Source organism: Podarcis liolepis, assembly GCF_965112155.1.
Source record: "Podarcis liolepis genome assembly, chromosome: 3".
Classification (NCBI taxonomy): Eukaryota; Metazoa; Chordata; class Lepidosauria; order Squamata; family Lacertidae; genus Podarcis; species Podarcis liolepis.
The window spans coordinates 60,430,488-60,446,384 of record NC_139557.1 but is presented as its reverse complement, the minus strand read 5'-3'; the positions used below and the strand labels follow the sequence as shown (position 1 = coordinate 60,446,384).

Sequence of the window (15,897 nt, the reverse complement as noted above, 5' to 3'; positions counted from 1 at the left end):
AGCATGGTAGTTTCGAGCCTGCTTGAACTATGTACAAAACTGAGAAACTCTGGACAATACTTGAAGGAAATTACAATCCTACTATCTAGTCTGATATTTAACTAGTCTTGCTGTTCATTCATTTACTCTGGTTTTTTTATTAAATCTTTGTGCTAGTGCCATGCTTTTCATTAATTCCTATGTAAGCAGCATTTCATATTGCAAGTAAAACAATTTGCATGTTTTTGATGGAAATTTACTATAATAGACCATGATACTAGTATGTTATATATGTACGGAGAAACAGCTAAAGCACACATGCAACAATTTCTGCTGTCACAGCAAGCAAGCTTTAGTTTAGAAAGAGCTTGCCTTTTTTGGATCTTGGAAAAATATGGCTACTACCTATAGAGTTGCTTGTGAATGTATTCATTCTCTCTTTGGGGGAAAAGTGTAGTTACTACTGTATGCAATTCAAGCAGTGCTGTTATGTTAGAAATATGAAAACTCTGGAGTATTTCTAATCTTGAGAAGGGAGATATGCTGTAGTTGAAATAACTGCACTCTTAAATTGTAAGACTAGACAACAGTGATTTCTAGAATTTGTGCTAATTTTGGTGTTTGTAATCTTTATAGTTGGAACAGTTCGAGAGTACTATTGGGTTTAAGCTGCCAAACCATCGGGCTGCGAAGAAATTATGGAAGGTTTGTGTGGAGCATCATACATTTTATAGGTAATTTTTAAAATGTTCCTTAGTTATGGGGTCACCATATCCTCTGGGGAGAATAGCAACTTTGAGAGGGCAGTTTTGATTGAAAATGCCCTGTGGGTTGAGGACACCCTTCCCCTGCCACTGTTTCAATGAAATTTGCAGTCTGTTAAAAGCAAACAAACTTTATGAAGTCCCACATTCTGTTTTATTTTGACTTGGTAATATCCTGTATCCTAATACATGAACCATCACATTTCTAACTATCTTTGCTGAGTAAAATCACCTCTGCAATTTTTCCACTATTACTAAAAAACACAACAACTTTTAGAGTATTTTTTTCTCACTTCTCAACGATGTTGAGATTATATGATGTTCTCTTTAATCATGAACCATGTTACTGCTGTAGTATTTTCAGAGAGCTCGAACTGGCAAATATGAAACTACAGTATTTCAGATTGTATGTACCCATGACATCTTTATATGTAGTTTGTACATGTCACCATCAGTGTTGTGCATAACTCTTCACCTGCAAATAAGAATAATGGATTTCCTCTGAGTGTGATTCTTAAGGAGGGGAAATTGGGATGTTGGGAAAGAAGTCATAAAAAAGTGTTTTGTGAACTCCCCTAAGTTCACTTGGTAAAAAAATAATTAAAGTCAGGATATAAATTTTAAATAAAAATGATCCTGCAGCAGGGTCATCACTCAGATTATGGATGTATATCATAATAAGATGAAAGTACCTTCATTAATAAACATAAATAATTCATTTAATGCAGGTCCAGGAAGTTGAGTGGACCAGGGGCAATACCTAGATGACAAAGACCATTTTGTACTGATAATGACAATTTGGTTGTTCATTTTCTTGATTAGCTTATCTTCATTTAAAAAGAGTAATTAAAACAGCAAGCTTTAACATAATTTAAAGCTCATACAGTCAAGCAATAAAAGTAACAGTATTAAAACCAGTTTTTACCCGGTCCATGCAGGAAAGCAACACAGTTGCCAACCCACATCTTTGAAAAGTATTCTATATTAAGAATGTCACAACAAGAAGCTTTGTCTCCAGTAGTCATCCATTCAACCACCAATAGTCAGACTTATGTTCTCCATAGACTGCCAGGTTAATACAGGTGAAAACCATTCTTCAGATGCCCTGATCAGAAGCCATTTAGGATTTTCTAGGTTAATGCCAGCAGTATGAATGCTGTCCAGAAACAGACTGGAAGCCAGTGTAGTTTAAACATGTATATGATTCTGTTTTTGCAACAAGTTGGTAATCTCACTGCAGTATTTTGAACTGACGTATCTGAGGCTTTTAAAAGGCAGCCCCACATGCAGCACATTTTAGTAATCTCAATGAATATGCTCAGAATAGGAATTACTTGTTATTCAGGAAGGGGTCCCGCTAGTGCATCAGCCAAAGTTGGTGAAATGCTCTTTGGGTTTCCAAAGGCTAGATTAATGTTTTGGTCATGAATCAAAAGCCTCCAACTACTGACTGTAGCAGAAGAGGCTCTGCAGTCCTTCAAGGTGGTGGTTCTCCTTTCATAGCTGGCAGTGGGAAGCATGATTTTGTATTGTTTCGATGGATTTTGCTGTAATCCTAAACAGATTTATTCAGGACTATATTTCCATTTTACTTCTAAATAAATGAATACAGTATGATCTGACTTTTAAAACATTCTCTAAACAGGGAAAAATATTATTTGCTGTCTGGTCAGCCTCTTTTTAGACCATTTCAAGTTACAGATTTATTCTGTGACATTTTCATAGAATACAATTTAATTGGATTCTATTCCAATCAGAAATAGCTGTTTGGGTAAGGAGGGAGAATGTACTGCATGTATCAAATCCTGTTCCTACTGATGGTCACCACGCAGAAAATCCGCAGATTTAAATCATCCTGATTTAAAAATAATCTGGCTTCTGTGTGTTCCAAGAAAAAAGCTATGCCAGCAAGACTTTGAAAGACTATTCACATAAACACGAGCAATATAACTGTTGCAGCAAGTGTAATTCTAATAGTTAAAGCTGTCTCTTTAGAAAGGTCGTATTTATTACACCCACCCACACCCCTTAGATGAGATAAAATAAAAAAATTCCTTCCAGTAGCACCTTAGATGAGGTATGGGGATAGGGCAAACACTGTTCTATCACTGCCATTCATTTCACTAGAAATACTGTGCAGGGGTTCCATGCAGATCCCTTTTGAATAAATGGACACTCGGTAGCATCACTATCAAGGGCTTATCTTCCCATTGCTTTTAGTTAGTCATCTTCCCATAGTCATCTAGTTAATGGCTTTGCCAGCTGACTCTAAGGAGTTGATTAGCAAAAGAATGCAGCAGTTTTAGCTGCCATTGTTACCATTGTAGGAGTAGATTCAGACCAGAAGGTTCCCATAGTCGAGTAGTTTATTAGTAGTAGCAGTTGACTAACCTTCATGGGGCCAGTTAAGATTGCCTAGCCTGGGAAATCTTGGGTGGAACTGTTTCATAGAATCTACAGAACCCTGTGGTTTTCCTCCTTTACCTGGAGAAAATAGGCATGGGGTCTAACAGGGCATGTTGATGGGGAAAGCTGACAGATGCTACCTTTTTCTGCTTAAGCCAGGCTTGTGGTTAGTACTTGTGTTTGGCTTCTGATGTTGGAGCACAGAATTTGAGGTTAGTATGTATGCACCCAACTTTTTTGTTCTTGTTTTGGGGAATGTGCTGGATGCTTGTATGCATACACTATTTTTAGGGTAAATAGAGATGATTAAATATATATTACATATCCATTTCCTTTTGCTTGCCATCTGAAGACAGGGTGTCAAAATAACATAGATCTAATGCAAAACTTGCATTTCAGATTTTCAGATAGCTTGTTAGGAAGAGAAGACTAGGTTCAAATGTTCTTTCTTATATGTTATCTCCCTTTGCAGGAAGTAGTGTGACTTGGGAAACATGCAGTCTCTCATTTGTATTCTAAAACAGTACTGGTCTGTAAGGGTTGTACTATAAGATTTTTATGAAAGTTTTAATTTACTTTTATATAGTGTTTCTTGGTGATTGTTTTAAATGTCTGAGATACCTAATATTCTGTGCGATTTGGAGAATATTTTTGAAGTTTGTACCCATACTTTTCAGTTCTTTGTATCACCAAGATTGGTAAATTAAAGCATCCTTGAAAATATCCCAAATAAGGAAGTAATTAGGTTTTTCTCTTATTAAGAGATTAAAAGTTTATCTCAGCAGGGTAGAGAATTAAAGACAGAAATTATTGCTATAGCAAGAGGAGAGCTATGTCTGTAAATGAAAAATGATTCACATTTTTCCACTGTGCATGTGGCATGTAACCATGCAGTACTAAAAGAAACATTTTTAAAAATGCTATTCAACCCATTTTTTAAAAAAAGAAAAGTGTTCTTAATTAATCTCTTCAACAGGAACAAATGTCAAAAATCATGGACAACTTTGGTGCTTTTTTATATACTGGGATTGGCTATTCCCACTAGCCCTATGTGGGCCTGCAAGAAGGTTAACCTCAGACGAGTGCATGGCTGTAGCTACCACTTCTTGAAAGCCACTTCCATGTTTTAACCCCATGTTTATTAGACAGGGGTGGAGGAACTGTGGCCCACTAGCCATTCTTGGCCTGCCAGGCAGTCCAGTTTGGCTCATGAGCCCATGTGTGGACACTGACTAAGGACTACTTTGCATATGCAATATAAGGTGCAAGGCTGCTTATTTGGCCCTGCTCCCACAATGCTCTAAGAGCAACAATGCCTGAGTAGGTATCTGACATGCTTTTGGAATATGGATCTTTTTTTAGTTTTGAAATACCTTTGAATATGGTGACCTGTTTCCTTTTTCTTTTGGGGGTTATAGACTTGTATCTCCAGAGCAGCCTGCTAAGGCCAAGTTCCTGACACTAGGTTCCAAGTTCCGCTACAGTGGGCGTACTCAAGCACAGACACGGCAGGCTAGCACTCTCATAGACAGACCTGCTCCGTACTTTGAACGGACCTCAAGCAAACGTGTTTCCAGGAGTCTTGATGGTGGTAAGAGTCTAACCAAAACTAGTAAACTCCTAATATGTGCCGCACATAGGTTCTTCAGAGAAATTAAAACTGAATATTCAGATAAACTTCTTGTTTGAACTTAGTGTATAATGGTTAGTAAGGCATTTAGGGCCAGCACTTACAGAGGGTATAAAACCATTATGTTTATGTACCAGGATGGAATTTAATATATTGAAACATTTTTGTATCGAAACACATTCATAGACCTGAGTTATTAGAATGTGTCTCATTTTTACAGTACTACAGTTGCTTTGTCTTAGAGCCCCTCCTCCTGGTGGACATTAAATATTGTCAATATAGCATTAACATTATGCGTGATCTTTTGATTTATCTCCTCATTCCTGAATGTATGAAAATTGTCCAGTGATATTGGTTTGATGTTATCATTTGCCAATATACCTTTATAGCTGACCTTTAGCACCTCACAACTTTCTATAACAAACAAACAAACAAATCACTTTCTTCAACATTTAGTCACTATATTTTTAAATGTTCCAAAGGTTTTTTTCACCCAAACTATTTACTGGCATATCATGTACCCAGTTTCTTTTTCCGTTGATTTTCTGGAATACACTGGAATCTTAAAAAATAGACAATACTTGTCTCATAAAGAGCAAGGTACTGTGGAATATTTCTCTCAAACATAGTTGAATTAACTAAACCTATTTTTTTGTAGCTCCAGTGGGTATTGCAGACCAGAGCCTGCTTAAGGACTTTTCTGCTACAGCTGTGGGGCCTGATGGTGATAGGATCTTTGACGCTTCCGGACAGTTCAAATCAAAAGATGGGGAAGGTAGAGATGAGGATGGAGGCATAAGTAAAATGCCACAATTAGGAGATGGAAAGGTAAGATTGCTGATGTTTTTCAGCTTTGTGGAAATAATTGATTTTGGAAATGGATTTAAACCAACTGCTGCACTAGTGGAGCTGCACTTCAGCTAATAATTTTGTGGCTGGGTTTTTTGCACAGGATGACCCACCTATATAGGGGCAGGTCTTAAGGCACCCATATAAACTGGTGAAAGCTGCTAAAGAGCAGTTTTTCTAGAAGGCAGTTACTCTTCCCTAGATTAGTGTACCTGGCACCAAAAAGAGAGGGACTGTGTTCATCACCTCCTAGTTGTGGAAAGAGCAGGTAAAGTCCTGCAATCTTGCCCAAGGGCATCTTATTTGGTAATAAGCTGCTCTGGAGCAGAGCTAATATATTTGCTTCAGAACTCCCTGCAACTAGCTCCATTCAGTTGTGTGAAAGTGAAATCAATTTGCATATATAATTCATTTTATGATTTATTCATACTTGTGCTACCTATAGTTACATTATGCAACCACAGCTGCCATCTTCTATGAATAACTCTGTGCAGAAGAAAACATAATTAAGTGTAACACACATGTTTTATACTAGCTTTTATCATTTGTGTGCTTGAAGCACAATACTAGGAAATTTATTTTATAATGTGAGGTGAATCAATGTGAGATATGGACATTTAAACTTTATTTTCATTTCCATATTGACAGGTTATAAACATGCATTAATTTGAGCTTTTTCTGGCACACACAGCGTGGAATCACTTTACTAAGAATACTTTGAGATTTGATTCAATCTTTTTTTTTTTTAGGTTGTAATCCACTGAATTATCTGTGGAATATTTGTATTTTGACGGTTACACTTTTAAATTTAGCACTTTCAAAGGAAAACATGTAGTTGGAAACATTGTCCTCATGCTGATGTCTCTCCCCTGCCCACCTTCTGTAGAAGCTTTGAATGTCTGTCTGCTTTCATCTATTGTGACTGCACTACTACAGTTCCAAACTACAGAATTCTTCACAGCCTTACAAGGTGGCAAAAATAAAAATAAAAATCTTTTTGAGCTGATATAATCCAGGTATTTGGATTATATCTTGTTGTATTTGAATACAATTGGGGCTAATGAATGTTTGTGGCATCCATATTGTAATGGTAGTGCTGTCCCTACTTCTGAATAAATGTTCTCACTAACAAGTTTCTTCCCTCCTCCCTCTTTTGTGCATTCCTTCTGCCCCTCAAATGTGCATTTATATCATGGTCTCTCATCTGCATCTGGGACTGGACTCTCCCCCTCCTCCAGTCAACATACACGCATCAGCTTTCACTTCCCAATCATTCTTATTCATTTTGTTCCCAAAACCTACCTGCTATCCCTGAAATGGACGTATTTTCAGACATTTCAGAGGATGATCATCTTGGTAAACCCATGTATACACCCTCAGATACCATAGTCTGCAGCCCTGTGAAAGAAGCACCAGTTCATGGTATAAATGAACAGAAGTTCCCAACTAATCACTTGGAACTTATAGATCTTTTGGTGGCTGACCATTGTCTCCCTCTTGCTATAGAGAGAGCTGCTTATAAAAATACTGATCATGAAGATTCTGTGTCTCATTTTCCAGTTAGGGCAAGCAAACCTTTTCCCTTCAATTTCTGTTCTCTGCTTGATGAGAATGGTTACATTAACTTTCCTAGCCTTCCAGAAGTTTGCATCTCGTTCCTCCCATCTTATCTTCAGCATTATGTTCCCATTACTTCTCCCTCATTCATTCCCTCCTTCTTCCTCATCTTTGTGCTGCTTCTCTGTACCATCCAGTCTATTCCTTTCTCACTCACATTGTCCCTTCCTGTTGCTCTGTCCCTCTGCTACCTGGAGCCTAAGGCAATTTCTCTGACCACCTCTAATGACACTGCTCTAAAAGACAAAGCTGAGGAAGAGGAGGTGTGTAACTTTGTTGTCTAAATTGCCACTTGCCTGTAGATTTGTTTGGGTGTACTAAGAGAGAAATTCAACCTTCATCCTTTCAGCATGAGGCTGCAGGTGCCCTATTTTTTTTTTTGAAAAAAAGTATTCCTTCTGCAGATATTTACGCATCTATCTTCATAAAATTTAGTGTTTTTAAAAAGCATTCACAATTTTTTCACTTCACATGGTCCTTTTAAGGACCTTCTCATACATCTACTGCTTATATCCCAGTGGTATTGAGAGACCATAGTTACGTGCTGTATACAGCAGTACCTAGGTTCTCAAACTTAATCTGTTCCGGGAGTCCATTTGACTCCCAAAACCGTTCAAAAATCAAGGCGCGGCTTCCGATTGGCTGCAGGAGCTTCCTGCACTCAAGTGGAAGCAGCATCCGAAAAACGTTCGCAAACCAGAACAGTTATTTCTGGGTTTGTGGCATTTGGGAGCAGATTTGTTCTGCAACTAAGCCATTCAGGAACCAAGGTTCCAGTGTACTATCTTTGCGAAGAGCTGGGTACAGTTTCACTGCAGCCATTCTGAAAAAGGGATACAGCGATCTCACAACAGCCCTGTGTGCATCTCTCATACAAAGGTGCTGTTCCTTGCAAAATGTCTGTCAGAACCCACTGAGTCCACACATTTCTGGATATGATCAGAGGCAATCTCAGGCTCCTTTCCCCCCATGGCAAGAAGAAGTATACCCCACCCCCACTGTCCCTTGTGCCCTTGTCAGAGGAGCCCGTGTGTTTGCTTGGCTGCCCAGAGCAGTGGAGGAATGGCCCAGGGAGCATGCAGATGGGCAGGCAGATTCTAAGCCTCAGCCTACACTGTTGACATGGGCCAACATTAACCCTTAGGTACACTCCTGGATAGGCATGTTCACATGGGATCTGCCAAAAATATTAGCTGTTAGACACAGTACTTTGCAACACAGCTTAGCATTTATTGAGGGGGAAAATGATTTAATTGCCTTCCCATGATCCATATTCTCCTACTTTTTAGTTCTTCTCTAGCACTGACAAGTACTTGAAATTCCTTGTTCAGGGAACAAGTTCAGCAGCTGTTTATCATTTTGAGAATGAGTCTATGTGAGCCTTGAACTTGGGTGCTTGTCATTTGCTACACCCACAGAGATATTGGAAGCATTCATTTCCATTTTTTGGTAGGTACGATTAAGTGGTGGTACATCCAAACCAAGTTAGTAAACTATAGTAGAAAAGAAGCAAATGAACTTCAAACCATGGTTTGTTGGCTTATTTCCATGAACTAGTAACCCAGATGTATAATATAACTTAACAAAATGTTTTAAGTGGTGCCTTTTCTACTCCAACCTACATTCCGATGAAGTAAAATATTCCACAGCCAAAAGGTCTGGTGTAAAAAAATGTCTTTCCCTGGGTCAGTTTTCCCCCCTCTTTAAATGAGATTTTAATTTTTTTCTAAAGCATTAACATAAGCTGGAACAAAAAAAGCATTTTTTGCCCCAATGATTATTTTTAAAAAATGAAACTTTGGGGGTACTTTTATCTGCATCACCGGATCAGATTTTAATGGGGGGGGGGTAGGAAAGTGCTCCAATATTTTAAGATTTGTGGGTGAAAAAAGTACTCCATAGCTCAATCAATAAACTCTTTGTGGTACCTTTTCAGTGCATGCATGTACCAAAAGAAACCTGTAAATGATATAGTTGGAAAAAAATTAAATGATTGAAATTTGGGGCCATTGCTTACTAGTGTGTTCAGTTCTGCATAAAATCTGCAATAGAAAAGTGCATCAGGCATGCAATTTCGGCTCCAAGGTCCGAGTTAAGGTTAATAATAGTTTAGGGTTTGGGCATAATGATAAATTGTGGTTAATTGAGAGAATAGGAAGCCAATTATATACGTTCAATAAAATCATTGTTTCTCATCACATCGGAACTTGACCATGTGTCAGTTCTGAAATTCAGTTTAGCTTTTTGGGTAGTAGGTAGAGAGGGTGGAGAGAGAAGTTTTTTTTTGTTTTAGTTTTTAAAAAGAGGGCGCTGAATTTTGACCAGTACAATTTTAACATTGTCAGGTACAAAATTATCTTAATCTACCTTAGTTTAGCATACTCCTGCTTGGCTAAAATTGTCAGGATTACATTGAATGCAATTTATATATGCATGGATTTTTAAAAAGCTATACTTTAATGTTAATGTTGATAAGTTAAACCTCCTGACTATGTCCATATGCTTTGACTGGGTAACACTGTCTGCATTCCTTAGGGCAAATGCAATTGCAGTATATAAAAAAAGCATACTATGAAGATTTAAAGCAGAAAATTGTAGCAGGGAAATCCTTGCGGTGAGCTAGCTGCCTGTGGTTGATAATACCAGAATTATAAATATATATTAGACAGAAATGATTGTACAGTTTCTGAAGAAAGTCAGGCAGCAAGATGGGAAACATTTATAGAAACCCCAAAATAGCGTGCATAACTGCACTGAGAACCTGGAGACCTGTTGCCAACCAGACACAGACAGGACTGTGCCAATTAAACCAGTGGTCCAACTCTACATAGGACAGCTATAGACAGCTGTGTTCAGTGCGATACTTGTATCCCTGATTTCAGTGGAATCCAATATGCCAATTTGTATATTATGGTAACTATTTTCTTATTTAATCAATTAAACACTTTTGATACTGCATTGCAGCAAGAATTCCAAAAACCTCAGATAAAGGTGGGACTGGGATAAATATATCCTGATAATGTGTTTGGTACAGCCTATACTTTCCTTTTTACATAGTTGCTAGTAAGAGATGTGTGTGATAAAAGTAAAATAGTTATTAAAACAATGACCTTAAACTAATAGAGGTTGTTTTAATATCTGGAAATTCATATATTGATTCATTTTTATTTTGTGGGGACATAATTACGTTGATTAAAATTGTATTCCAGATGCCTCTGGCAAGTCACTCTTGGTTAGCTAACCTATAACACCAAGCCATAATTTGATATTACGTGAACAAAGTTTCTGCTCATGTACTACATTTCCTCTTCTCATCTCGTGTTTCACTTTGGTTTGTTACTTCCTATTTAGTGCAAACCATAATTTTCTGTTGCATCCAGAGCACTGAACTGTGGTTTGTGCTTTTCCTCCAGACAAAAACTGGCATTCAGCTACAAACTGTGATTTATAATCCTGGTGGTTTGTAAGTAACAGCAAACTTTAGTTTGAACTAAAGAGCAAGTTATTAAACTGGAGTGTGTGGGGAGGAGAAGGGAGTGCACAAGCATTTGGCTCATTCACAGGGCCTAAAACGATGGTTTAATGTTATACCTGAAGTCTGCAATATATATTTTTATGTGATATCCCGAAAAGCATAAAACAAACCATTCAAATAAAGCTCTTGGTATCTTTCAGCATTTAACAATACAAATGTAATTTCCCCTGTATAGTTTTTAACAGTAAACGTACTACAGATATATTCTGTGTTGGTATTGCAATCACTCTTCTTCAGTGTTCAGAATTCAAGCTGATCTCTTCACCTTCAGATTTTAAAAAATTATTTCAAACTGTGGAGAAAAATAAGCGAACACGATGGTTGTAGAGAGACAGACAAATCTTCCATTTTCCATTTCACCTATACCAAAAATTACTTCAGCCATTTCTACAGTGTTGTAGGTGGAAGACTGCAGTGGTTTAATAACTTGAGCAGCATCCGAGGCAAAAACAATAAAGGTTTGTAAATAGAGCACATTGTTTGTAGTATTTCTAAACAAAAGACCATGTGCTACTTCAGTGTCTACACTAATGAGTGTTTTCTTTTGCTGACCTCTGGGCCTACATAGGCAGAGATAGAAGAGGAGGAAATTCGCAAGGAGGTGGATATTTTCAATTACACCTGGTTGTTGCCTGCTATTATCAGTGCTTGAGGCTGCTGTCGATTATGTTTGCATAGTGGCTACCCCTGTTTTATTTTAAAAGCCCCATTTATTGAACTTTAAAACACTTTTTTGTTGTGTTGATGATCATGGGTTGTTGTTTTTCCGTGTCTTCTTTTGTGTGTGCTTTAATTTTACAGACCTTTTCCTTGAGAATAGATGGGGAAAATATTTATGTCAGACATAGCAATTTAATGTTGGAGGTTTGTATAATCTAAGGAGTACTTTTCTGTCCTCATGGGCTGCCAGGCTGCATGAGATTGGAGGTCACTTGCAGGCTGTTCTAGGCACAGTGCATGAAATGCATGGGGGTGTTCGACTTGGACATGCATGTTAAAAACCAATCTTAGTCACTGTAAATGAATGAATTTAAGTATGCAGCTGTTAATACATTTTGGAATGGCAAGTAGAACTTATAGCCCTGTTTAGATGTTAATATTTGGAGGAAATCTTTTTTTAAAGACTTGCCAAAATGGTTGAGGATGCACCATCTAGAATTCAACTCATGTTTCCTTTTACATTTCCTATGCATAACTGGAAATGTGAGGCAATGAATGCTAGTAAAAAATGATGCAGTAAAATTAGAACCAGGAAGTTCTTTGTTCTCTTCCTGGAATCCTAGAGAGCTGAATCTAATTCTATAGTAAAATAATACTTACACCATGAAGTAATTAGTGCTTTATTTGTTGTGATATCAGGAGGCACTATATTGCCTTTGGAATGAAATTATGAATGGTAGATTCTTTTGGCAGCCATATTGAGTAAATATTGTTTACCTATTACATCCAAATAGTGCATTCAAAATAACAAAACTCTGGATCCAGAAGAGCAAGCTTTGTCATCCAAATTGGGCTATTTGCATTGTTAGATTTAGATGATGTCAGTTATTTGTATACATGCAAAAACATTACATTAAAATCTTCAGATTTACAGTAACCTTACTAATATGTTATGTTGCTTTTTGGCAGCTTCCGATAACTAAATACATACTTTGTATAATTTTACTAAAACACTGTAAAGTGTACTGCATAACGTTGCATTGAACAAATCCAAGAAATGTGCCTGGTCTCAACCCAACATTCTTTTTGAAAATACTCTATTGACTCAAACTGTGATAAATCTCTACCAATTGGTTGTTTTTTTGTTACTTAGATTGTTACTAAAGGTACTAGTTGTACCCCTTGGAAGTTTTTACTGCTTTTACACTTTTAAAGCTCATAGTGCCATACACATGGAAGTCTGGGGGGCAATATTTTGGCTAATTAAATGCCAACACAAAAAACCTCCAGTTGTCCTCCTCCCCCAACAGACTATGGAAAAATGTCCTTCCTCCATGCTGTCCTTGTCACTTATCTCTCTCCCCCCGCCAGTGTTTCTTCTATCCCAGAGCCTGCTTCCCAACCCAATATTCCAGGCACTCTTTTTGTTCCTTCCCTCTTCTTGATATGCATGCTATCTTATTGCCCCTCTAGTACAAGGTTATATCTGAAAGTCAGCTTTCAGCATGATTGAATTATATCATTCGGCATAATGGCATATTATTTTATGGTGCCTTCAGATGTGGTTTGAAAATTAGTTGCAGCATGGATTCTAGCCCCAACACACACACACACACACACAGAGAGAGAGAGAGAGAGAGAGAGAGAGAGACCCATGCCCATGTCTTAAGAATGACATACTGCTTCAAAGGAACTTCATAGAATTGTAGCTGGAGAATTGGGAAGTGCAAGCTTTCACTATGTTTGTTTAAATAAATGATAAAGCAAGATGCCTAAATTATTTCCGGTCACGCAGCATTTCCTGTGTGTTGTACTGCTTTCCCCTACAGAATGGGTAATCTCATGGTTGCTGTACTTTGCAACACAGAAACAGTTGAAGCCACAATTATTTACCTACCATCTTCTCACGTGAGAGTCACTGGTGTCCATGGTGGTGGGGAGGGGGCAAACTATGCTCTCAAAGCTAAATGTACATTAATAGAATGCTTGATCCCCATCCTCTCACAGTAAATAGTGCCATGTACTTTTGTGGGCAAAAGATGGTGTGTTTATCCTGGATATTATTGGGGTGAAGGCAAACCCTGCTTTTCATCTGGAGACTGGGTGGCCTGGTCTTCACTTTTAGGGAGTGCGTCATAATTATGGGTATTTTGCCCTTATAGTGACAAAAATAAACATTTGCTCTGTGACTAAGTGTTCTACATCTCAGAAACTGCCTTGTAGTTCAATTTGATAATACTGTAAAGATTAAGAAAAGAAAAAGCACATAATGTCATAGTAAAAAAGAGAACACTTTAAATAAGTAAATTACTGAATCTTGATATCCCAGGCACTTTTCATGGTGTGTTTTTTTAAAAAAAATGGTTTATGTTTGTCACATGTTGTCCTACCTTTTTTACATTACACGTTGCTTAGGACCTGGATAAGACCCAGGATGAATTACTGAAGCATCAGGCTAGCATTAGTGAACTCAAGCGCAATTTTATGGAATCCACTCCTGAGCCACGCCCTAATGAATGGGAAAAGCGGCGTATCACACCTCTGTCTCTACAGACACAAGGGGTATGTCACTGAAGACCCTTGTCAGCATGCATAGCCACAAAATTAAGAAAATAGTTAAACTATACATTGTGTTTCAGTATTAACAAGGAAGATATGGGGTGTTTCTTTGTTGCTAATGTGATATTTGTTTGCTGCTAACACATTAACATTGTGTGCATCTGTTGCTTTCTGTTTGCAAAAATTTCAAAGTAACTACATTACTTTTTAGGTTGAGAAAGCAAGAATAAAGTAGTTATTAATAATATAATTTGAGAGTTTTAGATAGAGTGTGGAATGTCAGTTTACAGTGCAGCTCCAAGTATATTCACTCCAAGTCCCTAAGTCATTTCATTGCCTCACCATTTACAGTAATTTGGAGGCAGAAGTACTTCAACAGGAGGAAAAGGGGTAAGGGAAACACAATTCACAACCCTCCCTCCAAAACAGGTACTACAGAAGTTATTCTTGAATGCACTCCAATTTAGTGGTGTTATGTCTAATGCATTTTGAGTGAAGCACTGTCAAGCAACTAAAAAGGAGATTCAGAAAATTCAACTTGGCCATTATCATAAAATGTATACTGCTAAAATGACATTCAAATGTATTTACATAGTACTGAGAATGCTCATAGGATTTAAATTCCAGTATCAGTAAGCTCCAGTCTTCTATTAATATTTACAGTTTTCAGTGTGTGTGTCCTTTAAAAAAGAAAAACAAATGCCATAGATGTGCCAATGTATGGCATGCTTTCAGGAATGAAATGCACTTTTTGTTCAGCACTTTCGAAGTTTACCTCTTAGGTTGCTTTGTGAACCATTTCCATACAAACAACACAGATTAATTATGGAAATCCAGAATGAGCCAGTAGGCCAGGTATTTACTTCAGAACATTTATTTGTGGTTTTTATCTGTATTGAGGCAGATTCTGAAATCACTGTCTCCAGAGTAACTCATTGACATGACTAGACTCCATCATAAAATGCTTTTGCCTTAAAAACAAAACAACTTTGGGCTTTTCAGTATTTAATGACCCAACCATATGTGTGGTTTTTAATCTCTGTTTAGCACAAATAATACCCAGTACGTAGACATGGGTCCACTGAAGAGCTGAACCTGTAGCATTTCCCATCCTGTGTACTTGGGGAGAGATAATTCAGAGAGTACTCCATGCATGATAGTGTATACCAGATGTCTGTGCAGAAAACATTGTTGATTATGCCAGTGACACAGGAATTCTCTGCCTGTTTTTATGCCAGTTGTCCTAGCATAAAAAGCACTGCGTGGATGTATTTGTTTCTTTTAGCATTCTGCCTGTCGTGTTCGCTGTTTACTGTGGCTGTTATCTCTTCTGCAGTTTATTTAATTTGTATTCTGCCTTTTCATCAAACGTGCTCAGCATAGCCAACATCAGTAAAATATAAAGTAAAATACAAAATGGATTAGCTAGCGAATGTGCCACACTCAAGCTATTTGAAAATGAAGACTCAACTATATTTCTCTGAATGTATATTGACATCAATTAAAACTGTTCTGCAGATCAGTAATGTCAAAGAATGGGATCCTCCCAAATAGAGCCTTCTCTTGTTCCAAAGGGTATTTAGCTGTTGATAAGGCTGTATTCTTTTTAGTGTATTAAGAAATGAGGCTTTAAATGATGCTGCCTGATACGCATATAGAGTATTATAAGCTCAGGTGCCAGTTCAAGGTGTATCTGCCATATACCCTACGCAGTGGCAGATTTGTGCTTTTTGAATAGAGCTTGACTTTTCTCCAAATTCAGCCTCAAAGAGGGATGTGCTTCCTTTGGCGTTACCTTCAGTTTAGTTTTCATGCCACTGTCCCCTAGCACAGCATAGGGAGCCAATTTCATATTTGTTAATGTGTTGCATGTCTTTGTCCAAAGACATCTTGTCAAT

General features: G+C 37.6%; 2 protein-coding genes across 21 annotated transcripts in view; both read left to right on the top strand.

The window, feature by feature from the left end:
- Positions 1-15,897, top strand: part of EPB41L2 (erythrocyte membrane protein band 4.1 like 2) — a 76,321-nt gene that overhangs the window by 46,907 nt on the left and 13,517 nt on the right. For 9 of the 20 annotated variants that reach the window (XM_083498072.1, XM_083498067.1, XM_083498071.1 and 6 more), the window contains 5 exons: positions 616-713; positions 4,568-4,740; positions 5,438-5,607; positions 11,582-11,644; positions 13,856-14,002. In XM_083498072.1, the coding sequence (XP_083354198.1) occupies positions 616-713; positions 4,568-4,740; positions 5,438-5,607; positions 11,582-11,644; positions 13,856-14,002 (651 nt within the window). Of the gene's footprint in view, positions 1-615; positions 714-4,567; positions 4,741-5,437; positions 5,608-11,348; positions 11,382-11,581; positions 11,645-13,855; positions 14,003-15,897 lie in introns of all 20 variants that reach the window. The other 11 variants (XM_083498069.1, XM_083498055.1, XM_083498062.1 and 8 more) reach the window with 3 other exon arrangements.
- LOC310702423 (uncharacterized protein) lies at positions 6,741-8,482 on the top strand (the record flags this gene model as incomplete). The annotated part of the gene is made up of 1 exon (XM_083493900.1): positions 6,741-8,482. A coding segment is annotated over one exon (789 nt), but the record flags the coding sequence as incomplete, so codon positions are not given.